Consider the following 25,706-nt stretch of genomic DNA (forward strand, 5'->3'; position numbering starts at 1 on the left):
CCCGAGTGCCCCTCTAGCTCTTAAATATGCCACTGCTTGACATTAACACTATCGTTATTACACTTTGGTTTTGACATCCTGACAATGGATTACGTTGTAATTTATGGTTGTGCATGCAAGTATTAATTTCCTTATGATAACAAAATACCAGTTTCTGGTTATACATCTTAGATTATCACCATATTAATGATGGATGGTAATTTTAAGTCATACGTCCACATAGTACTTTTCTGTTGGTAGGGGCAGTTTGTGGTTATGCAGTCAAAGGCATTGTACCTGCTAAAATGTGAATTCATACGTGCGTGTATTTACCCACCACTAGCAGGCACTTTCTAATTAAACGTTCAAATAACGACTACCATAAATAGAGCCATGAAAATAATACTCTTGGAGGTTTAGATTTACAATTTTTTTTAGAAAAGGGTCTATAGGTCATGATATTGTTTATAAGAGCAGTACATGCTACTACTGGCCAGTTACATTATCTGTAGTTGATCTTAGTAACAATACTGATATAAAACTGAAAAAACGTATATGCAATATATCGTGGTGTAATGAAAAAATCTGTGAACACATTGCACCCATGAAATAAACTAAGAAAAAAATGGACCACAATATTTATTAAAATTTTGAACCTGAAATGATTTTGTTGTTTAAGCACAAATCTAAAGAATGGACTATTTGTATTTCGTCCACTACAAATATCGAAATCAGGATTTTAGCATTATTAGTACCGAATTGGATCTATGGTGTGGAATTATTCGCTGGTTTGTATCTTTTTTTTTGGGGGGGGGGGGGAATAGAACATTTAAGATAAATATTAGGGGAACCAACCCCAAGTTTTTTTTTTTTTTTATTTCGTAGACGTTTTCCAAGGAAGGATAGTTAGCCCTAGTATATACTTCAGATATGTAAGCAATATACCGTTGCAAGACCCAAAAACTATTTTAATCGCAATCCGCGGATGATGTTTGGAAAACCGGTCCCAAAAATCTATTGTAGCAACTGATCTTCAACCCCAACTAGTCGAAGATCATAAAAGTTATCGAACGAGAATCTTTACGACCTCAAAACAAGACAAAAAAATAACACCATTAAATTATATGAATGGAACACTTCCAGATCATAGCTTCGCCAAAATTCTAACCAACGATTCTAAATAAATAAATTATGGAAGTTTAGCAGGTAAAGAAACATGGAGTCACAGCAGATAATATCAAATTATACTGTAAACGTACATATGCCTATTTATAGAATATATATATACACAGCACCTAAACAGTTAAATAAATTGCAAATATAAAACTTATTACTTAGCTTATAAATAATTATGTAGCACATCAGCTAAATTTATACATAATTACAGAAACGTGTAAACGAACGTCAATAGGCTTGTATAATTCTCTAAATTACTTTGTTAAAAACTACATACATTATGGAAATAGATCTAAACCGCTCTTGCCACTTAACGTGTATTTTAGAAGGAAAGAGTAGATCAGGCTACGTAATGCTAGATTGAACCATTTACATTAGTTTTAAACTAAACTGAAAAGTGTTTTGTAAGTAAAATGTTCTCAAATTAGGATTAGAACTAGTGAAATGTGTGTATTCAAGATACTGGACTATGTAATTTCGAACATTAACAAGGGTGTTTACAAGATATGAATGTAATTAACTGTATCTAAATGAACATTTTGCTGAAAGGGAGCGAAGATTGTGCGGTTTACTTTCACGTTTGTGTAGTATCTATATATAATTTTTACAGCAACCATATAACGTAATACTGGGAAGAGGACGAGGTTAACAAATCTGCCCCTCCTCCCAGTTCTTAGATCCTGACAAAAATAAGTTCTCAGATGTACTACTAATTCACGATGAAGGAATGCTTTTGATAAAATAAAAAAACAACAACTGAGTTTGTAAAATATAGAAATGGTAAAATAAAATGATGAAAACCTCATAAGCCGAATGCTTTCGAAAGGTAGGTCCTCCTTCAGGAGTAAACTGTTTTCCCGGCATCATGAATAAGCGGTTATACAGATACGGGTAATTTTGTGTGAGTTTAAGATTTTAAACAAGTCCTACCACTTTCTTCTTGAAAAAGGTTTAGGTGCAGTACTTACTTATAAACACATCATTAAACGTTCCGAGTAGTTAAATAAGGTTCATGGAATTAAATGAAACCACTCGGATGATGTTTTCGTTTTCTGGCGTGGTTCTAATACTCGCATGAACAAAAAATATATGAATACTTTTTGTACGTTTATGTTGAAATAATTTACTAGTTTGGGTTTTTCTTAACGAGAAACCCCCAGTGGCTCAGCAGCATGTCTGTGGACTTATAACGCTAAAAACCGCGGTTCCGATACCCGTGGTGGGCAGCGCACAAACAGCCCATTGTGTAGCTTTGTGCTTAATTCAAAACAACTTAACAAGAAAGGTTCTTCATAAGTAAATTAAGCATATATTTTTAATAGTTTTATTCCTTTGTTTTCTTGTTGGTATTTAAATCAATTTGTAATAAAAACGTTATGTATAAACAGTGTAAGTTTTCTTTAGAATCAATATTAATACATCTGGTGTTTCTTTTTTCAATTAGGTCCTGCATGGCCAAGCGTGCTAAGGCGTGCGACTAGTAATCTAGGGGTCTCGGGTTCGCATCCCCGTCGCGCCAAACATGCTTGCCCTTTCAGCCGTAGGGGCGTTATAATCTAACGATCAATCCCACTATTCGTTGGTAAAAGAGTAGCTTAAGAGTTGGCGGTGGGTAGTGATGACTAGTTGCCTTCCCTCTAGTCTTACACTGCAAAATTAGGGATGGCTAGCGCAGATAGCAATTTTGTAGCTTTGCGCTAAATTCAAAGCAAACAAATTATTTTAATTACTGTATATTTAGTAATTAATAATGCAACTATTGTGTAATATATATGTAGTTATTAATCGCTGATTAAATGAAATATTTAATTTTGATACATTGGCAGTAAATACTTAAATGGTTCAATTATCGAGCAGTCTGTGAGTGCTCATATGTGCTCAAGTTAATCTATTAGTTGTGCTCATGATGTTGAGTTTTAAGACGAAAGGAAACAGAGAGGGAGAAAGCAGAGCATAAAATTAGTTTTCAATGCAAGAAGGTGATATTAATTAGCGAGCGTCCTCTAGTGAGATTTAAGGTAGACTGTTAAGTTTTAACAGATGTAATGGCGGACAAATTAGAAATGGAGGTTGAGTCTGATGCAGCAACTAATGACGAAGCTGAATTCAAGTCAAAAAGTACAGAAGAAGACGCTGGTAACACAAAAGAAGAGCAGGAAAATAATGAATTAACAGAAGAAAGTGTATCCGTGCTGGAAGATGAAAATCAATGGAAAAAGTCTATGCGACTCTTTCATAACGGTCGTTTTGTTCAAATATCGCATTTGTCTGATGACACAGAGGAAAAGGTAGACATAGTACAAGTTCATTATGCTTAGACCAGTACCTCTCGTGCATAATTATGCAATATTTTGATAATTGTATAATGTTTGATAAAGAAGTATAAAGTTGTCAAAAGTAAAAGAATTAACGGTGCTTACGTCTATTATCACTAATTTCACAAACAAACAAAAAAAGATAAACTTAAGCCTAACGAAAGAGTAGTGCCGGAATGAGTCAGCCGTACAGTCGTCTCATAGCCATACTGTTAGTAATAGTATTACTATTAATATACTAAAAGCTAGATCAAAATGTATTAAAAACATATCCACTGGTTTTATTAAATAGTTTGGTAAGGTTATGTATTTTTTTGAAGTGGGATGATTTAGATTTTACAGTTTTGAAAATGTGTTTTGACATATAATAAACTCCTTTTTTTCAGGATATTCGGGAATTTTTATGTTCTCTTGATATTAAAGATGTGGAAATGAATAAAGCCACAGCTTCAGGTAATTCAGCAGATTTTGACAAAACTAAGTGTGTTTATTACTTTAGTCATGTGAAATCACCATGCTTCATAATCCTGTGTGTGTACCTGTGTAAGGATAGAAATTTACATTTTTTGTGTGTGTGTGTATACGTAACTTGACTTATGAAATTTTCCAACAAAAAACATAAAATTTCAAATCAATACAAGTTTTCTGGGTTATAAACATACTATTTCATATGTCTAAGCTGAAAAAAAGTAAAATAATGTAATCTTCCAAAAGATTCCTGTAATACAGACATAGGTAGTGTTTTTCTATTTCTTATTCACAGGGTGAGACAAAAATTGATAATTATTATTTTTACTGTTTTGCCTAAAAGGATCTGTAGTATGTGCACTGATAATGTTATTTTGTCGATTTTATGTGAGGTTAATGACAGCTGAACTTATTTTTGTAATAAAAGAAAAAGATGGCTAATAAAAAAACAAACGTGACCAAAAAAATATTGTAGGAGATGAACTTGGAAATATTGTGGTAGTATACGCTTTGGTATCACTATGTATTAGGTTGAGGAATAATTCGTGAGCGTTTTTAAATAATTTCATTCAGGCATTACATGCAAGACTATACAATACTTCAATGCATGAACACATTACACCCAAAACATTTATTATGATACTTTATTTCATGTAATACCTAGGTATATAGTATGCATTGTTTTAAACGAAATTGCAAGAAATTAAATGCGAAAAGCAGATGGTGTCAAAAATGCTCGATTTTGTCCACTTGACATTCCATTTAATGAGCTGAAAATGAAAGCAAAAATTAAAGACATATGAAAATCAAACACACCATCTATTAGAGCAAAAAATTATCTACCAAATGACATGAAATTTTTTGCGAAAGCATTTCATTTATGAATATATTTTGTTAACTTGAAAAAACGCTCACGAATTATTCCTCAACCCAATATAATGTGCTAAAGATAATGAAGTGTTGTCTAAATGGTTCTGTATTCTCATAGCATAATCTGTGGACAACTTAGTTGGTTTTTTAAAGCTGGAATTGGTCACTCACATCATGCTTTTCAGAAAATCATTACTTTTCCACTTAAACTTCTGTAAATATAGCCACCAGTATGGTCTATTATCTCAGTTCTGTAATTCAATCACCCTTAGAAAAGTAAAACTGTCTTAACTAGAGCCAAGTCTTTCTTTTAAAAATATGAAACTCGTGTTCTCTTCTTCCAATATCTTTAGAGTGTAGCATGAAGAAACCAGAGATCTAAGTTTCATCAGTCCCCTCTCCATCTATATAATTTAGTGAATTTTACTAAGCTTACATCCTTTTATCTTTCAAAAAAAAGTTAAGATACACTAACCTGTTCTTATAAGCCTTCTGTCCCTGGAATTATTCAAGCAGCCTTCCTCTGAGCTCTTTTTGGTGAGTCAAAATTCCAAGAGAGGCATATGTGAGTATATATATATTGAGAATTACCTCCTTTGACTTGTAATCCATATGTATGTAAATACACCCTTCAATTCTTATTATCTCTGCTATTAACATCTATGAGTTATTCACCATTATGTTAAGACTCTTCTCTTCATTTACTTTGTTGATATGGTGTAATCTAAATTATGATAACCCAGATACATTATTGATATTGGAAATGATGGTCCTGTTGCCTGAGAACCACAATTTCTCTAGCCACTCAGGACGTTCAAGTTGCTTGGCTGGGCGTCCTGATTTTTTGTCAGAACTGTTGTAATGATCATGAGTTGCCATAAGCATAAAATTTGTTTTCTTCTTGTGCTAAACAGTTTCTAATAATGCAGAGCTAGAGTTCATTATTGGTTTTTGTTTGATGTTTATTAGATTTTTACAGATTTAATCATTGTTGAAACTTGCATGTGTCAAAGATGTTTTCTTCAGCAGTGCAATCACTTTCTTGATTTAGATACTTGAAGGTATTTGAAGAATTACCAGCATTAGGTTTCAGATGCTCTGAATATCACATGATTAATCCCACATAATCTTGTCTGCATTGAAAACAAACATATTAATAAATAATGTAGAAGCATTAGAATTTGTTATATCTGTCCTCTATCTCGAAATCTCCTAATATTTTGATTTCAAGATATTTTGGACTTTAATTCTCATCATGTATTTACTCATAAGTGAGAGCATGAAATTAACTGAGAGTTTGGACATGTTACAACTCCACTTAGAATGTTGCCTGATAATGGGAAGATAAAAGAATCTTTCTATACTTTCTCTTATGATGGTGATAGTTGCTGGTAATATCATTATTTTCTTGTGTGTATATTAACAATACATAATTTTAACAGCAGACAAGGTGTAAAGAATCAGTGATTCTGGTAGTCAAGAAACTAAAACCAATAATGGTGAAGAGTATAATGACAGAAATGACAACATTCAGTCTTCAGCTAGTACTAAACTAATATTATAGATAATAACCTAAATGGTTAATGGAAGTTTATGTATTATGATAAACATTTGTTTTCAAGTGTATTCATGTATTGTATATTTGTTGTCTGTTTTCTAAACCGGTAGCATTGATTTTTGTTCAATATAAACAAAATGATTCAGCGGAGTGTACTGTGTCAAGGGCTGGTCTACAAATAACTGAGATTGTTTCATTTCCTTTGTTATATGAAGATAAACTAAATATTTTAATATTGGTAATGATACATGGATAACACATAATTCAGATTTTCTCCTTTAATTATGTTGTAGATTAACTGACATTATTCTAGCCCAGGGGTGAGCAACTCCGTGGCCAGTGGACAGCACAATTGTGGTCAGCTCGAGTTTAGGAATCAACTTTTTCCATCATTTATTTTTTTATTGAAATTTGGCAATCAGCAACTGCACCGCCTTACATCGTTGCTGATGTCATACACTTCATCACTGCCACAGACTCTGCCCATTTTGTAAATTTAGTCTGGTTTAGATGTTTGTCATTGTGTGTGCATTGTTTTGCATGCTCTTGCAAATATATTTTTTGTGCAACTTTCAAGTGTTTAACTATATTTTGTTTTTAATCCCATAATATGGATAAGTGGATAATTTGAAAACAAAATAATCCACATGATGATGAACACTCAGAAAATAAAGACAGTATAATTGATTCTGGTATTACTGCTGAAAAACATGAAACAAGAATTTAATGAAAGTTGGGAGTTGAAATTTGCAGTGATTGAAGTAAATAATAAACCAGTGTGTCGTTTGTGTAACAAAGTTTTTAGTAATAATAAAGTATACAACCTTAAGCAATACTTTAACAATTTTCCAGTTCATAGCAAAAATCGTATTAATGAAATTAGCCGTCTGAAAGCACAACTTTATGAACAAAAGGGAAGCCTAAAAAGATGTTTATCATTGATAGAACTAGTTACTTAAGCTAGCTATAAAGTAGCTTGGATTCTAGCTCAAAAGAAGAAATTACTTTCTGATCCTGAACTAGTAAATGTGGTCATTGAACCTCTCTTGGAGAATTATGATTCAAAAATAAAAGATGATATTCTTTAAAAGGTAAATAATTTGCAATTAAGTCATAGAACAATTGTCTGTAGAATGCAAGAGTTAGTGAAAGACATAAAAATCAGTTGCTTGAACAACTAAAAGACTGTTTATATTTTTCTTTAGCACTAGATGAGTCAAGAGATGTTAGTGACACTGCACAGTTGATATTTTGAGTTTGATATGTAACTTCAGATCTTCAAGTGAGGGAAGAAGTGCTTGGCCTTTGTGGATTACGTGATTAAACATGTGGAAAAAACATCTTTGAAGAATTTCTTGAAATGTCAAAAAAATTCAATCTGGATTTAAAAAAAACTGGTTTCTGTCACAACAGACAGTGCTTCTGCCACGACTGGGGTGAAATTAGGATTTGTTTTTTTTTGAAGCAACATTTAATTGAAAATAAAGTGAAGTACACTCTGGCATCTTTCCATTGCATTTTACATCAGGAAAATGTATGTGCTCAGATGTCTAGAAGTGATAAATTGAATAATTTGATGGACATTGTTGAAAAAAATTGTGAATTATATTAGAAGTAGAAGCTCTCTCATCCATCAACAATTTGTTGAGTCTTTAAAGGAAAGCAGTGACTGTACTTTTGATGATCTTACTTATTTTGCAAATGTAAGATGGTTAAGTAGAGGAAAAGTCTTGGAATGATTTACTTCCTCATTTCCTCAAATAAAAGAGTATCTTGTTGAAAAAGGTAAGATTAAAAATTTCCCTGAAATTGAAACTTTGTCATGCCAGTGTGATGTGCACTTTGTGTGTGACATGATGGCTCACTTGAATAATTTGAATATGAAGCTTCAGGGAAGAGGTATATTTATATGCGAGCAATCACAGTCTGTTCATGAATTTCAGTTAAAGCTAAACCTCTTTGCATAACAATCATAAAAGAATGATTTGACACATTTTGCAAAGTTGAAAAAAAATAATGAATATGATTACTCTGATGCTAAAGGTGATCTTTATGTAAACTGGATAAAAAATCTATCTCAAAACTTTGAATCACATTCCTATGAATTTAAAATTTTGAAATTGATAATTTTTGCATGATCCATTTCAATTTGACTTAGGAAATTTCAGTAAGGAAATTACACCTTTTTTATCTTTGGATAAATTGGATTTGAAGACAAGATGTTTACTCTGCAAAGTGTAGAATATATAAAAGGTAAATAAAAATGTCCTATCAGTGAGATGTGGCTCACTATTCTGATAAATGAGAGTCTTCCAAGTTTATAGATAGCAATTTCAAAATTATTTTCCATGTTTGGATCCACATGGGTGTGTGAGTCAACATTTTCTATGCTAGATTTTCTCAAGTCTACGTACAGATCTTGGCTTACTGGCATAAATTTAGAGGCAGAGTTAAAATGCTCATTGAGCATAGATATTAAGCCAAATTTCACAAAACTTGTTGATAAAAACCCCATCAATTTTCACATTGAAGGTTAGTTAAAATGTAATTATTTTGATTAAATTAACATCTTTCTTTCTTTCTTTTCTTTTTTGAAAGAAAACTTTGTGTTCATTAACTACAGTTGTGGCCATTGTAAAATAAGTTACCAATTCCTGTTCTAGCCAATCAAAATCAGACATTCCTTTCTTATTTTGATTCATAACTACCTTGCACTATTATAACTGAAAGTTTTTTGTTGAGTATTTCTCCAGTTTACCAACTGATCCAAGGTATTCTTTAATATTTCAGCACTTTCAGTAAATCTAGAAATACTCGTTTTTGGTAATGTTAATAAGAAAGGGTAAAGGCCCAAGGAGGCTACACAACTAGTAATTAAAACTGGACTATATTAATAAATACCTTTTGCTTTCTCCCATCCAACCACCCTGTTTCAGTTTCCTCTAAGCTGCACAACAACCAATTAAATGCCATGGACTTCATAATTCCAGCTGAGCACATTTTCAATAATGGTGAGAAGTCATAACATGTTGTCAGCCTTAATGACTCTGGCAGTCAGTAGGCCTAACTAAAAAGTCTAAATAACCAACTGACAGCATTGCAAAGTTACCTAATGATCCAATAGGACTGGTGATCAAAATATAACCCCCCTCCAAAAAACAAAATAACAAGTAACACATGTTTGCTCACTGCTTTGTTACTGGTACACATGGATTGAAATAGTAGAGGGAATATTGTCCTGCAGTCCAATTATTTAATATTTCCCTACTGATTAATGTTTGATTTTTCTTAGCTAATAACTAATTTTTTCTGTGGCACCTTGTTAAGATCTTTTCTTTGAAAATCTTAACTACACTAAGTCTGCACCCAACATATTAGTAAATCTAGACTTCACTATGGTGAATCCTTGTTGGCTTTCATTTATCATATTTCACCTACTGATATTGTGGATCTTATCATACTTTAGAACTGTATACTAGTATGGCTATCTGCCCTATAATTTCCAGACAGTTGTTATCACCCCCTTTGAAAACTGGAGTAACATGAGAAACTGCCCAGTCCTTTAAACCTGGAGTAACATGAGAAACTGTCCAGTCCTTTAAACCTGGAGTAACATGAGAAACTGTCCAGACCTTTTAAAACTGGAGTAACTTAAGGAACTGTCTGCTCCTTTAAAAACTGGAGTGACATAAGAAACTGTTCAGTCTTACTATTAACTCTGCTGACCTGCTTGCATATCTGACCTTTAACCTTCATTAAAACAATGGAGAAACATTTTCTGGTCCTGTTTTTAATATCTAGATGATTCTGTATTTTCCATAGTTTGCTCAGGTTCAAGAATATTGCTTATATCTTCACTTTCAACATCAAAAATAAAAGTTCAGCTATGTAAGCATCTTTAACATTAACTTTTCTGTCACCATTATATTATAAAAGTAATTAAAATCCTAGTTAACTTTTCAACATAAACCAGCTGTTTCTCCTACACCCCTTTTGGTTTTCTTTATTGCTGTTTTAGCCAAATCCAAAGAGTTCTGTCAATCTTCCAATATGTGATATAAACTGCATCATTTATTCATCAACTTCTTTTATTTCCATAGTAAAGTAAATTAGAATCACTAAGTATCTCAAACTAAAAGCAGTTTTTGGAAAATGTTTTATATTTATTAATGCTGTTCTATAACAATCCTCAGTGTGGATTCCTGTACGTGGTGAGGGGACCTTACAGGGAAGGTTCTGTTCTTTCAGATTACCTCCTCTGGGATCTAAACATCCATCCACATGTTTGTCGTGCGTTGTGACCCGTGAAGGGAAGGAGAGGATCCTGGTGGTTGAGGGGTGCAACCCTAATACACCATTTTGGTCTTGAATTCCTGTAGATGGGCAGCCTTTGGGAGGCCCCCTTAGGGTCAATCAGCTAGAGTCAACCAAGTACCAGTGTTGGAAGTTCTCAGTGAGTGTTGTGGACATTGTGTCTGATGCTGGTGTTTGGGTATAGTGCTCATGGAACCCTGGCGTTGCTGCAATGTCCTTGCATGACATTGTAGTGCGTCCCCTCGTAGGGCTCCATGGTGAGTGGGGTCAGTGGGCACTGTAATTTTCTCTTTTTCCTATGGATCCTCCTAATAAAAATTAAAAGAAAGTAGTGAAAAAACAGTCAACAGGTAAACGACCACGTCTTCAACGTCTGTACCACCAGTTGTACCTTATTTTCTCATCCTACATTCTTTTTTAGAAAAACCTTTAGGGCAAATGTCCCCCTTTTTTATTCAGAAGGGACTGGAGGGACTTGCTGGCTCTCCAAAGTCAGTAAAGAAGCTTCAATTTGGAGACATATTGGTTAAAACATCCACATCCCAACACAGTGAACTCCTCTTGAATTCAAAGGCTATTGGGAATGTACCAGTTGAGGTTACCCCTCATGCTACCTTGAATTCATCACGAGGAGTTATTGTTGAGAGGGATTTGAAGAATGTCTCCGAGTCAGAGATTCTCGCTGGTTTCTCCACTCAAGGAATTTCTGCAGTAAGACACATCTCCACTCACAAAGATGGAGTTACACTGCAGACAAATATCCTCAATTTGACATTTATATCACCAAGTGCTCCTGCCACCATCAAGACAGATTTTCTAAATTGCAGGGTATGGCCGTACATTCCAAACCCTCTCCGCTCTTTCCAGTCTCAGAGGTTTGGCCACTGAAAGATGTCATGTCATGGTTCCCTGACATGTGCTCATTATAGTGGCAAGGACCACGATGCCTATGAGTGTGACATGGACCCACATAATGTCAACTGCAATGGTTTTCATCCTTCCTACTTTCGTTCTTGCCCTAAATAGTTGGAGGAAAAAGAGGTGCAACGTTTGAAAACACATAACATTAATTATCCTGAGGCTTGGAAATTGCTGTCCGCCACTTCATCTTGGATGCATGCTGCTGCACTTCGTTCCACAACTACAGTGGGAGTGCAGATAGATCTCTCTGTGCCTCCAAGAGAATCATTCTCTAAACAAATGAAAAGCCTTACGTCATGGTTAAAAAAGTTGATGAATCAACTTCTACACCTATTTCTGTTCTTCCCATACATTCCAATAAACCCCAAGATCCACATCCTTTGGTTCCAAATTCAGGAATTTCTTCAGATACATCTTTTTCTCCCACCCCAAGATGTAAAACAATCATCTGTTCACATCCTCAAACACTGGAATCTCCTTCCAACAATAAAGACCTGCCCAATTGACCCAGGGCAGGATCCATGGAGGTCAATAGACCTCCTCAGAATAAGGACAGTAAGGAAAAAAGACGTGGTCATAAACAGAAGGGTTCTTTAGCCACTTTGCCTATGTGTCATTAAAAATGGCCACCTTGATATGATGGAACTGTCGATGTTTACGTTTTAATCTAGATGATATCAAAACACTGATTGCTTCCTTCCATCCTGTAGGTCTTTCCTTACAAGAAACATTTCTGAAACCTGCTGATACAGTCACCATTCGGCAGTTTTCTCTGTACAGAAATGACAGACTGTGTGATGGACGAGTGCATGGAGGGGTGGCACTGTTGATTGATCAGCATGTGCCCACCCTGTCTTTGTTGCTCAACATACCCTTGGAGGCCGTAGCCATCCGTGATTCCTTGGGTCATACCATCACTGTTTGTTCTCTCTACCTGTTACCTCGAGAGACATATAATCAATCAGACCTTGATGCTCTTGTTGAACAGTTGCCGTCTCCCTTTCAAATCCTGGAGGACTTTAATGGACATCATCCCTTCTGGGGAAGTGCTGTTAGTAGGGTCACTCTGTAGAGTGTGTGCTTTCTGATCACAACCTTTTTCTTTTCAATACTGGTTCTTCCACTTATTTTCATGCACCTAGTCAGTCCTTTACTGCTATTGATCTGTTGGTTTGCTCCCCTTCATTATTCTCCCATTTTTCATGGAGTGTTGACAATAATTCACTAGGCAGTGATAATTTTCCTATACTTTTGAGAGAGACTGGCCATGGTTGATGCCTTCTACCTGCTTGCCCCGGTGGAAGCTGGATCAGGCAGACTGGTCCACTTTCACTGCTCTCGCAGCACTTGATCCTGCCGTCTGTCAGCCATCAATAGACGACTGTGTGGCAGCAGTAACTGACTATTATACAAGCAGCTGCTCAGTGTATTCCTAAAACCTTGACACGCTTTTCACTATATCCTCGTCCGTGGTGGTATCCTGCCTGCCACATGGCACAGAAGGCTCAAAAACGGGTCTGAGATACTTTCTGTAGATGTTCCACACTTTCAAACTGCATCACTTTCCAGCAGGTTAGTGCACATGCTAGGTGGGTAAGATGTCAAAGCCAGAAGGAATCTTGGATTAAGTTCACAACTAACATATCTTCTACCACCAGTTCCAAGGTCATATGGGACAGGGTTCGAAAGGTCAGTGGGCACTACAATTCTGTCCCCCTCTTGGTCTTACTCTCTGATGGCCAGGAAGTAGCTTATACCCGAAGCATCGCCGATACTCTAGGTGAAAGCTTTTGCCGGGTATCTAGCACTTCTGCTTGTTCCTCCACCTTCTTGGCCATCAAGCCTTGGGCAGAGCGTTCACCTCTTTCCTTTCAAACTGACTGTCTTTTTTACTATAATCGTCCCTTTACACTGGTGTTCTGACAATGGCCCTTCATTGGTCTGGCAGTACATCTGTTGGACCAGATGATGTACCCTATGACATGCTGCACCATCTATCTCCTGCTTCTCTTGTTATTCTTCTAATTATTTTTAACTGGATCTGGCAGGAGAATGTTTTTCCTAATGCCTGGCACCAGGCTATTATCTTACCTTTCTCTAAGCCTGGGAAAGATCCCAAGATTCATTCAAATTACCATCCAATTGCTGTGATGAGCTGTCTCTGTAAGACCTTAGAGAGGATGGTTAATGCTTGTCTTGTTTGGTTTGTCGAATCAAACAACCTTCTCTGCCCACCCAGTGTGGGTACCGATGACAGCACTCCCATGGACCACCTAATTCGACTTGAAACGTGAGTCAGAGAAGCCTTTCTCAAATGACATCTTGTATCAATTTTCTTTGACATTGAGAAGGCTTATGACACAACCTGGAGGTATGGCATTTTGTGAGACCTCCATATATATGGGTTACGTGGCCATTTACCCATGTTTATTAAAAAAATTTTAACAGACAGGAGATTCCATGTTCGTGTGGGTTCGACACTTTCCCGTGTCGAAGATTGTACAGGAACTTGGGGTCCCTCAGGGCTGTGTTTTGAATGTCACACTTTTCAGTATAAAAATTAATTCCATTGCTAAACAACTCCCTCTCACTGTTGCAAGTGGGTTCTCTCTCTACGACTTTCACATCTTGTGTTAGTCGTCGAATATGAGATATATTGAGCGGCAACTACAATTTGCCTTCGATCGTGTACTGAAGTGGACCACGGTGAACAGCTTTAATTTCTCTCTCTCTAAAAACGTTTGCATGCACTTTTGCTGCCAACAGGGTATTCACCCTGATCCTGAACTCCGTATCGGTGAAGTTTCGGAGACCACATTCTTTGGGCTTATTTTAGACCTTAAGCTGACTTTTATACCACACTTAAAGCAGCTACAGGTTAAGTGTACAAGAACACTGAGCATCCTCCGTGCCCTCTCTTCCACCAGTTGGGGAGCGGATTGATGTTCTATGTTAAAGATATATTGTGCTCTTATTTGATCGAAACTCGACTATGGATCAGTGGTCTATGCCTCTGTCAGACCCTTGGCCTTAAAGATGCTGGACCCCATTCATCATCAAGAACTTCGACTCTGTACTGGGGCTTTCTGCACTTCCCCAGTTCAGAGCTTATACGTAGAATCTCCTGAACCTTCTTTGCACCTTTGCCATTTGTAACTGTCTTTACTATATTCTTCAAAACTTTGTTTCTTACCAAAGCATCCCACCTGGTGTTGTGTTTTCCTTCCTCGACAGGCCATACTTTTTCAGAACAGATGATCTGCCATTGCTCCTTTTGGTCTTTGCGTCCAGGTGCAATTGGATGATTTGGGTCTGTCCTTGGATAAAATTGCAGAATCCACTGGTCAGCCCATCCCACCATGGCTTATTACATTTTCCAAATGTGACCTTTCTTTAAGTCATCTGAGAAAAGCAGATACTCCTGATTGGAAGTACCTTCTTTTATTTACTGAACATCTTTTGAACAACCTTTTTATTCCAATTTATACAGATGGTTCCAAATCAGGTGACTCTGTTGTAGTCTCTGCCATGGTTTTTTGCGGTTCGGTAGTTGCGCGCAGAATCCCCTCTTCAGCTTCTGTGTTCACTGCTGAACTGTACACCATTTCTCTTACCCTGGATCATATTGAAGCTGAGCAGTACTCCAACTGCACAATTTATACTGACTCGCTTAGTTCTCTACTAGCCCTGGAATCGTTTCACGTTGGTTCACACCCTGTTCTCGCTGATATTCAAAACTGACTGGCCCATTTCTTTTTAATATCTTCTTTTATCCAGTTTTTCTGGATACCAGGCCATGTTGGTATTCACAGGAACGAGCTTGCAGACACGGTAGCTAAATCTATCTGCTCTGGCACTATCACTACTGTGCCTATTCCATTCATGGACTATGGTCCTGTATTCAAGGCTCGGCTCTGTGCCAGCTCCGTGCCGTGAGCAACACGAAAACCAGCTTTTCCAAATAAAACCCTATATTGGACTTTGGCCGTCTTGCTTCTGTAAGGATCAGAAGGAGGAAGTTGTTCTGACTAGACACTGCATTGGTCACAGCTTTTTAACTCATTGTTTTCTTTTATCTGGAACTGATACACCATTGTGTAGTTTATGTAACACTCAGATCACTGTAAGTCACATTTTACTTTCTTGTCTTCTTTAAGAGTTTCAACGATGGCAATGTTTCAAACATGTTCTGTCCCACTGTTTGTTCATAACATTAGACAGTGTTATTGGTGACGGTAACACTGTCCACCTTGATAAAGTTTTTTAGTTTTTTAACAGCCATTAATCTTTTTAACCCTAGTACACACACTCAAAAAAATTACGTTGCCCACACTGGGGGTCATTTTTGACCCCCACCAAAAATATTTTTAAAAAATTTATTTTCATATAAATAAGCAAAGTATAAATTTGGACAAAATATTTATTCTATACAATTTATGCATACACTCTGGGTAACTTTATGTTCATTGCAAGCCATTTTACTACATTTGATACACTTTGAAGGAGTTTTTTCCTTGAATCACGTGCGCATATTTGACACCATTTCCTAACGTTCTCTTCAGCAACTTTTTGTCTTTTGGGAGGGATCACTTCATTTGTATCTTCTTCAGGCAGTAATTCATCAGTAAGCAACTTCAGAAATTCACGTCTTGCTCTTTTTTGGTACTTTGATGCGAATTCTGGATGGCGCTGACGATAGAGAAGGTAAGCATTGTATGCGGCAGCATCAAGAATGTTATAAAATAGTGCCATTGGCCACCTTCTGGTCTTTCTTTTTGTGGAAAAGAATCTAACTATTTGGTCTAGTGTATCTACTCCTCATTTGGTGGAATTATAGTATGATATTATTTCAGGTTTTCCTGATTCATCATCGATTGAGGGCTCTCTATGCAATGTAGATAAGAATATTCTAGAATGCTCGAGAACATTTATAGAGTGTTCTAGAATGTTCTAGAACACAAAATTTCATATCAATATATTATTTGATTGTTTACCAGAAATGTAATTGAGTTTTTTAAAAATGACCCCCAATGTGGAAAACGTGAATTTCGACATTAGCCAAGGGGTGTAATACCCCATTTGCATAAAATACATGTTAAACGTATTAGTATAGTATGTTATTAGTATAGATTAAATTAGGTACATTTTTAGGCCCGAAAGTCACACCTTTGATATTTCTATAACAACTTTAAACACCAGTGGGCCCATTTTTGACCCCCACCGTGTGAATGAGGGTTAATGTCATTTAAGTGTTTTATATTTCTTCATTAAACCTTTTTTATTGTGGTTCCCTTTTAAGAGTCACAATCTCTCTAATTCGATTTGAAATTAGAAAATGGCCATAACATTAAATAACTCGACATCACGACTGGAAAGGCCAACTTCAGGTGACTAACGCTGCTGTTTGAACTACCCGTTAGTTGTCCTGGCGAGTTATTATTATAATTTTGCTGGACGTCTTTTAACACTTTTATTACTTCACCCTTTGATAATGGCTGTAATGACACATAACTTGAAACCAGGACTGGAAAGGCCAACTTCAGATGTCTGACAGTGGTTCTTGTACTTACCTGTTAGTCTTCCTGGTGGGTTGTGATAATTACCATTATGCTACAGAAAGTCCTTTTTAACTTCTCTTTCTGTAATTTCTCTCTTAACATTGTAGACTGGATGTCAACATTGGTTTTTGTGCTATTTATTTTTTTAATTGCTGTTTTGTTTTACCTTCATTTCCTTTTATGAATTTTACTACATTTACTTTTACCTTTTTACCAGACATTTGGTGCAGATAGCCCAGCTGCTTTGTGCCATAAAACACTAAATCAACCAAACAACCAACCAACTGTATCAACAATAATTTTTTTTCTCCTGGTCTCAAAACTGGCTTTCTGAAAATTATAACTTGAAACTGTATTTCTTCCTCAGCAACTGGCAAAAAAGATTTCATTGTAACATAACTTTTTTTTTTAAAGAAACAGTTAAGAAATGCTCACTTTTGTCATAGATTTCACTTCACTCTTTCAACACAGTCTCTGATATCAACCTCTAGACAGTTTTGTGCTTGTTATTGTTTTCATGCTATAACTTTTTAGTTAGTAAGCATATATTCATGATATTTAGCAGATTAACAGTAAACATTACAAAATACGAGTTTTTTTATTAGTAAGTCTTAAGGTTTTTTAAGTAATGTTTTTGACATGCCTTTTTTTCTTTTCACACATTGCCTGTTGGACATGCAAAGTAGTTTTCATTTTAATGCTAAAAAGTACATTGATACATCAGAAAATGATTGAATTTCACAAAGAAAACCTTTATAACTTCCAGATAAATATCAAACATTTTGAAAGAAAAACTATCTTTTATTTTTGCTATCAAATCAAAATCTGTGTATGTGTTTGATAGAATTAACCAATCTCATAACCACCGTAAGTAATTAGGAAGTAAATATAAATCATGCTTTTTGTCTTACTAGAATGACTACAAATTATAACTCAAACACAAATGTTTAATCTAAATAGCTTAAATATCATTACCTTATACATTTGTGTATATTTTTATTATATTGACCTTTTGCTGGCTAAGAAGTTACAGTGATTCAGCATGTGCACACTTGTGTTACTATATCTGAGAGTGTAAAACCTACCTGTAGTCTTTACATAGTGACCCTGTCTTGGCTGTTTTAGTGTATTTGTAAAATACAATCATATTTCAGTTGTAATATGTTATATATGTACATACATTATTACTATTTACAAATAAGATTTTAAAAATATTTTTCTTGAAACATAGAACAGTAAATAAAGCAAACAATTGTATCTTCTAGTTATGACTTTTATACTTGTTTTCTGCTTGTGATAGGCTGCTAAGTCTTATGAGCTTTCACATCTGGAAGATGTTTTATACATGCACTTAAATAACCAAAAAATCATAAATTAGTATATTGATACCATAGAATTCCACTATAATTTATTGCACTTAGTAACTAAGCTATATTTGTGTCTAAACAAATATAAAAATTTTAGCAGACTAAAGATTCAACTTAACAACATAAAATCTTGTATCAAGGGAACAAATTGATGTGATGATATTTGAAATTGGTTGAGAAACCCACTGAGGAAATGTGAGCTTTTGATTGGTTTTTCACGTTATAGATAGAAATAATTGTATGTGAGAAAGTGTTCACTAAAATGAAAAGAGGGGTGGGAAACCACTGTGTTTGATTCAGTACATGAGTAATAGCTCAGCAAATAAAAAAGATAAATTGTTTTTGTTTTGAATTCTAGCTTGTCAATATTGATGATTTTAGTTTCTAATTCAACAAAAATATAGACTTCGTAGCTTGACGTCACAAACACCTAACATGTATCAGTGCTGCGTTCAGTGTACTATGTAACTTGTATTTGTTTATTTAAGTTAAGAAATTAGTGTATAATGTGAAAATGTGAAATATACATAATCTGCCATTTGATACCAAACTTATTGACACAAATTCATAAAATAGTAGTTCAGTACAATTTTGAATGCAACTCAACAAAATGAGATGATGTGGCTTTTGACCCATGACCTATGTGGAGAAGCTCTTTTTTTTTTCAGACATTATTTTAAAACTATGTATAAAATTTTCAAACTACAAAACCATAAATTTTAACTTTCACTTGATTCAATAAACAGTTCAGTGCTTACAATTGCTAGTGCACAATACAAATAACTTTTTTACCAAGCCTGGATTTATAAGAAGCCGACTTCTTAAATTTTTAATCAGAAAGTTTAACATACTCATTAGATTTTAAACCCATTATTGTTTTTCATATATATGTATGTCCTCTTTTTGGTGATATTGTAATTAGGTCAATAAGCCCTAATGTAAAGACATCCTAACAGGAAACAATGGCAGGTGTTGAGGCAAATAAGACTGTATGGTTATATAGGAAATGATTAATCTAAGCCTATCTCATCTTGTTCCGCAAAACAACATTTCTTATGATAATGGAATTTTATAATTCAAATGTAGTATAAAATGATAGTGACTTTTTTTCACAAATATTTTGGCAATTTCCATTCACATGTACACCTCAGAGCCAGTCACTTGGTATAAAATCAGCTGGCTGTTTAAGTGAATTGGCTGAGTGGCTCAATGCATAACAGAAAAAAATTGTGTTTTATAAAATTATTAAAGCACTTTAAAGACAATTATATGTATTCACCAAAAGGTGAGAAATAAATTAAGACTATGAAAATTTCTGTGCTACACAGAATAATAAACTTTGTGATGTTATTGTACACAAGTAACAAATGTACTTGTATTACTTATAAAACATTGTATTACTACCTTCAGCATTGTTTTTCTCTGCTTTATAAGTAAAAGTGTTAATACCCATACCAGCCATTCTGAGATGCATTTCTTGTCAAGAGACAATTACCTTTGTCCCACAAAACAAGAAATAAGTGAAATTCTGTAATGTATTGTCAGTGTTCATTAATAGTCTGAGCACTTTAAATATGGTGTATTATAAGCCTGGTTCATGACATCAGTGAATGAGATTTATCTAACCTTCACCAGACAATATATATTTTCACTAGGTTTATATTGTCATGGATAAATTACACTGTCTTTATAGTCATTGGATGGTGGTAACTCCTTTGTGCTTATATGATAAGACCTGTAATTGAAACAAGTTATCAACTGGTACACTTGCGCAGGGAAGAGACAAATATATTTTTGCTGCACTGACTAATCTTGGATAATAGTATGCATTGTTTTTTCAGAAGAGAAATGTGTTTGCTGACTCAGCTTTACCAGGTTGGTGCACTTAATACTGCAATATTTCACCTCTAAGCCCATCAGAATCTAAGGTGTTTTCATCCATCATTGATTTTGTTAGTTTTGGACATACATGTTCCAATAAGGATTCAACTACCTCTTCCTTGGGTATTAAACAGTAATCTACAGGGTCTAGGGCACATACCACTTTTGCAACTTTGATAATTTAAAGTGAGTTTATTCTGGGGAGTATCACTTTATTGAGATATTTAATTGGTATATTTGATAAACCTTCTTTATTTCCACCTATATTCGTGAGATAACTACCTGATTGTTACTCACCATTTCTGTGAGCTCATGAAATGGTCTGAGGAAACTGAGTAGACTTTGTCATGTGCACTTCTTCAGCATTCATCACCAGATCCCAGTGTTTTTTAACATGTTCATGCATGACTGTTTTCATAAAAGTATGGATTCTTGCGTATTAAGAACACTATTTCACCTTGTACAAATTTCCATTTTTTCCCCTATTTATTAGGGAATTTTAGGGCATATTTGACAGACATTTCCACCAGAACTCACCACCTGTGTGAAAAAAAGACCTAAACCACTCTACGGAGATTGGTGAGAGGGAGTTGATCAGACTTTTGTGACTGTGAGGTGACCTTAAGTCACCTGAACTACATTTAACTGGACCTAAGTCTTCCTAATCAGTTTTTTATTCAAATGGAAACTGTTCATCAAGGTGCATAACATTACAAGGCTCTGAATTACATTGAAATATTTTAAGGTCTTTTCCAAACATAGCATCCTAACTGATTAAGTAGGACTTACATTGTTGGACAGTCACAGTATTTTTAGATTTAATAAGTAATTTGGAAACTGTTATGGTTTTCCAAATCTATCCTCACTGACAGTAATGAGCAACAAAATGCTCTGGGTCTTGAATACTTAAAAGTTTCATTGTTTTCATGATAATTGCTGCACCATCAGATACAGTATGCATTTTATTTCATCATTTTGGAGGAAGAAGAAGAAAAAAAATCAGATAATTTAAGTTTTTTTTTTTGATTAACAGCAATGTGGCCTTCTAGTGGCATACAGCTTTGTGTGAAAATATTAATTTCCCAATCCAACTTGAAAGACAGCTTGTCTGTCCACCCATAAAACATAATAGCAGTAATAATAGTCTTGATTAGCTGATGTCTGATTTGCTGCTTAACTATTTTATACTTATCCATAATTGGGGCCTTTTACAATGTTGTCCTGTCTGATAAATGAATACCCTTTTTGTGTGTGTGTGAATTTTCTGAACTCTGTTTTTGCCATGATGCTGAGCAGTAATTGGTCTTCACTTAGCCAGAGAATAATGTATCTGTTGAAGTATGCTACAGTAAGCTTAAGCTGATGATAATTTCTGAGAGTGTTGATTTCTTTCTGTATTTCTTAAAAAGATGAACCTTCATGTTGTCAATCGCTGTGCCTTACTCAAGTCTGTGGGTACAGGATGTATGAACCAATTTATATGACATCATTCTTGTTGGTCTGTTAAGTACCAGGGGTGTAGATCCTGAAGGGGATGGGGGTATACATCCTCCCCTTCATTTTAGGTGGAGGGAATGGTGCATACAATCATCCCCCTACAGTTTGGTCTGTTGAATTGTTTTATTGCATCACAGGTCTACAAATTGTGTGTTTGTTCTTGTGATTCTCGTGTTCTTACCAATCAAATTATATAATTAGGCCTAGATGTAGGCTTTTTTAGTAGCCGAAATGTACATCTTTAATATTGGCGTGCTTCTAAGATTTTCGATCTAAGCGATAGTTTGTATCAGTCAGTAGGCTTAAGTATACATGCAAGGCTTGCAAGCACTATCACAGAATCTACCTACGTCTTGTACGTAGTGTAAGATTAAGTAAACTTTTCATCACAACAGATTGAACAGAGCATGAAATTTGAAAATATTACTCCCAAGCATAAACTCCCATGATCTAGGTCTGGGCATCAATCTTATGTGTATATTGTGCAGTTTTCCTGTGCCATTTGTTCTTATGCATGTCTAGTTGGTTTTATTGTTGAACGCTTTGCTCTCCTTAGCTGCCAAGGCCGCTGACCATAGTGTATGTTTAGTGTATAGTTAACGACAGGTTCGGGCCGCTCGGATCCAGACATGCTCTACATAACCCCCCTCCCCTCCGTTTAGTCTGAGCCTCGATTTTACAACAAGGCTCATTAGACCTGTGTTTATGGCCCTCATTAATCCATGAAATTTCAGATTATCACCACCATCTAATAAAGCGCTGGTGCTTTATGGTAAAAGAACAATATATTCTCTTATCATATATAGTAAAAATATTGTATTTTCTTGTATAATTAGAACACAAAAAGAGTGATTTCAACAGTCTGAAGCCTCTACTCGAATTGTATTGCTAGTTTTTGTTTAGGTGTTTTTATTTAATAGACGTGTTTATAGACATTATATCACAACGTGTTTGCCTTTTGATGACCTTTAACAGGAATATAATATATTTGTGATTGTTTAAGTATTTTTCAAGAAACTTGCAATTACTTGTGTTGTAACTAGCACATATCATTGTCCCAGTGATGCCCACGTGGTCAGTCAGCTCAATAGTCACTGTGAGGTTTGCGCCTTCGATTTAAATACATTGTACAGTTCAGTCCTACTTCCATTCTGTTCTATCTTTGTTCGTTGTATGTTAGAGTTTTTCAGTAAAGACTGTATTTTATTCTGTTGAGTCATTTGGGAAATAGATTCCAATTATGACAAGCATGCGTCTGAAACTATCCAATATTAGACAGTTCTGCAAGCCAGTTACTAGTACTACAAGTGACAATGCAGATGCAGATAATCCAACAACCTCAAGCAAAGGAATAGAAACTTGCCATACAGAGGAAATACCATGTTCATCAGAGGACGAGACTGAAAATGCTTGTGCAACTATTGCACATCATGAACCACCAGATAGTTGTGAAACAAGTTTGTGCAGTAACGAAAAATCTGACACTCCACAGATACAGTGTGGAAAGCCACATCACCCAGACACACAACTAATACCACGACAGAAAGCAAAATCTCAAAATATTAACTTTCAGGGCAAGTGGTTTGATGAGTTCCCATGGCTGCACTTTGACAGTCAGACTCAAAAAGTCATATGCTTTCATTGTGCCAAGGCGGAAAATAGAGGCCTTTTTACAGGGAAATTGGAGAGGCCAGTGGAGTATACCTTCATACCCACTGGTTTTTGCAACTGGAAAAAGGCAAAACAGAAATTCAATGAACACCAATCTTCCTCTCAGCACAGATTTGCTATATCTCCAGAAGGTTTACTTGATGTAACTCCAGTGACTGTCCAGCTACATGATGGAAAAAGGAAGCAGCAGGAAGAATGCAAAAGAAGTCTAGCCAAAATATTCAGAAGTTTACGTTTCTTACTGTGTCAAGGTTTAGCATTACGTGGACATACTGATATGGAGGGGAACTTCCTGCAATTAATGAAGCTCCTGGAAGAGGAAGATCCTGAGTTGATGACTTACTTGTTAAAGAAAACCACATTCACATCACCCCAGGCTTAGAATGAAATAATGGAGATATTCAGCCATCAAATACTGAGGAACATAGCACAGGAAGTGCAGCAGAGTAAAATCTTTTCATTAATGGTTGATGGCACTCAAGATGTTATAGGTGCTGAACAGGAAGCAATATGTGTACAATATGTAGATGAGAACCTTGACATCCATGAGATATTTCTTGGTTTGTGCAGTGTTTCCAATACAACTGGTGAAACAATATCCTCGACTATACTTTATGTACTGACTAGACTCAATTTACCACTGTCAGGATTAAGAGCACAAACTTATGATGGAGCTGCTAACATGAGTGGTGCGTACAGTGGATGCCGGCCAAAAATAAAAGAGAAACAACCATCAGCTTTGTTTTTTCACTGCGGAGTACACAAGGCTAATTTAATAATGCAGCATGCAGTTGAAGCTTGTGAATGTGTTTAAGATTCTATCCAGTGGGTACATGAACTTGGTGTCATGCTTCAGAGGTCAGGTAAATACAAGACAATCTTTGAAAATATTGTATCATCAGACAGCCACAACGGTCCAGTTAAATACATCTGCCCACTGTGTCCAACACACTGGTTATGCCACCTATCTGCAATTACATGTGCTAATGATCACTACAGTGACATTGTTGATTCTTTGTCTGAATGAGCAAATGAAAAATCAGATGTAGCAGTGAAAGCACGAGGTCTACTGGACAGATTTGACAAAGGAAAGGCAGTTTTAGGATTGTTGATGGCTCAGCATCTATTAGCTGCATTAGAGGAACTAAACCGTGCATTCCAAGCAAAATGAGCAACAGTATCTGGCATGATTGAAGCATCTGCAATGACAGTTGAGTAATTGTGGGTATTGCAAACATAGGAAAATTACAACAAGATATTTGATGAAGCTGAGAAAAAGGTAACTTCCCTAGATCTGGTGCCTATTGAACTACCTCGCGTTCGCAGACCCCCCAGAAGGATCACAGGTGATGGCTCAGCACACCATTCTGCAACAGCTAGAGATTACTACAGAAGCCAATATTTTGAATTTGTGGACACAGTCATAGAACATCTGACCACTAGATTCAATGCAGACAACAATGACTTGAGGCAATATCTGGCACTTGAGAACATGATCACATCTGGCAAGATTGACAACTGTTATAAACTTCTATCCAGAAATCTCTGCACAACAGCTCAAGTTTCAGTTGCCCATGTTTAAAGGAACAACAAAAGTAGTATCTCAGAAAGGTGCAAAGGATGCTTTCTGTAAAATGCATGAAACAAGCCAGCAGGTGTTTAGTGAAGTGTTTCTTCTCATGAAAATTTTGCTTGTATGTCCAGTTTCCAGCTGCGAATGTGAACACAGCTTTTCCGCATTAAGACGGTTGAAGACGTGGTTAAGGTTAACTATGTCTCAGTGCCACCTCAACCATGTGGCAGTTTGTCACACTCACAAAGATGAGGTTGACAAGATAAATACAGAAGAGCATATGAAAGAATTCATAAACAGATCATCACAAAGAAGGTCTATGTTTTGGAACATGTAGACTAGAGGACTAAATGAATCTTACTTCAGTGAAAAGTATGAATAATTATATGCTACATTTTATTGATGTGTAATTTTCAAGAGTTCACAAAGACATTTTAATTATTTTTATCAAACAACATGAACAGTTTTTCAGTAGATATAAACATATAAAGAGTAATTACTAATTTTATTAATATTTGAAAATGTAATTCATGCAATGAAAGTTATTAGTAACCTTGT

The 25,706-nt window shown here is 35.5% G+C and overlaps 1 protein-coding gene across 4 annotated transcripts in view; it reads left to right on the forward strand.

Moving 5' to 3' along the window:
• The first annotated feature begins 3,169 nt into the window (after positions 1–3,169).
• LOC143240086 (ribonucleoprotein PTB-binding 1-like) overlaps positions 3,170–25,706 on the forward strand; it is a 70,342-nt gene continuing 47,805 nt past the window's right edge. For 2 of the 4 annotated variants that reach the window (XM_076481936.1, XM_076481937.1), the window contains exons 1-2: positions 3,170–3,443; positions 3,857–3,923. In XM_076481936.1, the coding sequence (XP_076338051.1) occupies positions 3,201–3,443; positions 3,857–3,923 (310 nt within the window). In that variant the 5' untranslated portion in view covers positions 3,170–3,200. The remainder of the gene's footprint in view (positions 3,444–3,856; positions 3,924–25,706) is intronic. The other 2 variants (XM_076481935.1, XM_076481934.1) reach the window with 2 other exon arrangements.

The sequence above is a fragment of the Tachypleus tridentatus genome, chromosome 13 (assembly GCF_004210375.1).
Source record: "Tachypleus tridentatus isolate NWPU-2018 chromosome 13, ASM421037v1, whole genome shotgun sequence".
In the NCBI taxonomy this organism is placed as follows: Eukaryota; Metazoa; Arthropoda; class Merostomata; order Xiphosura; family Limulidae; genus Tachypleus; species Tachypleus tridentatus.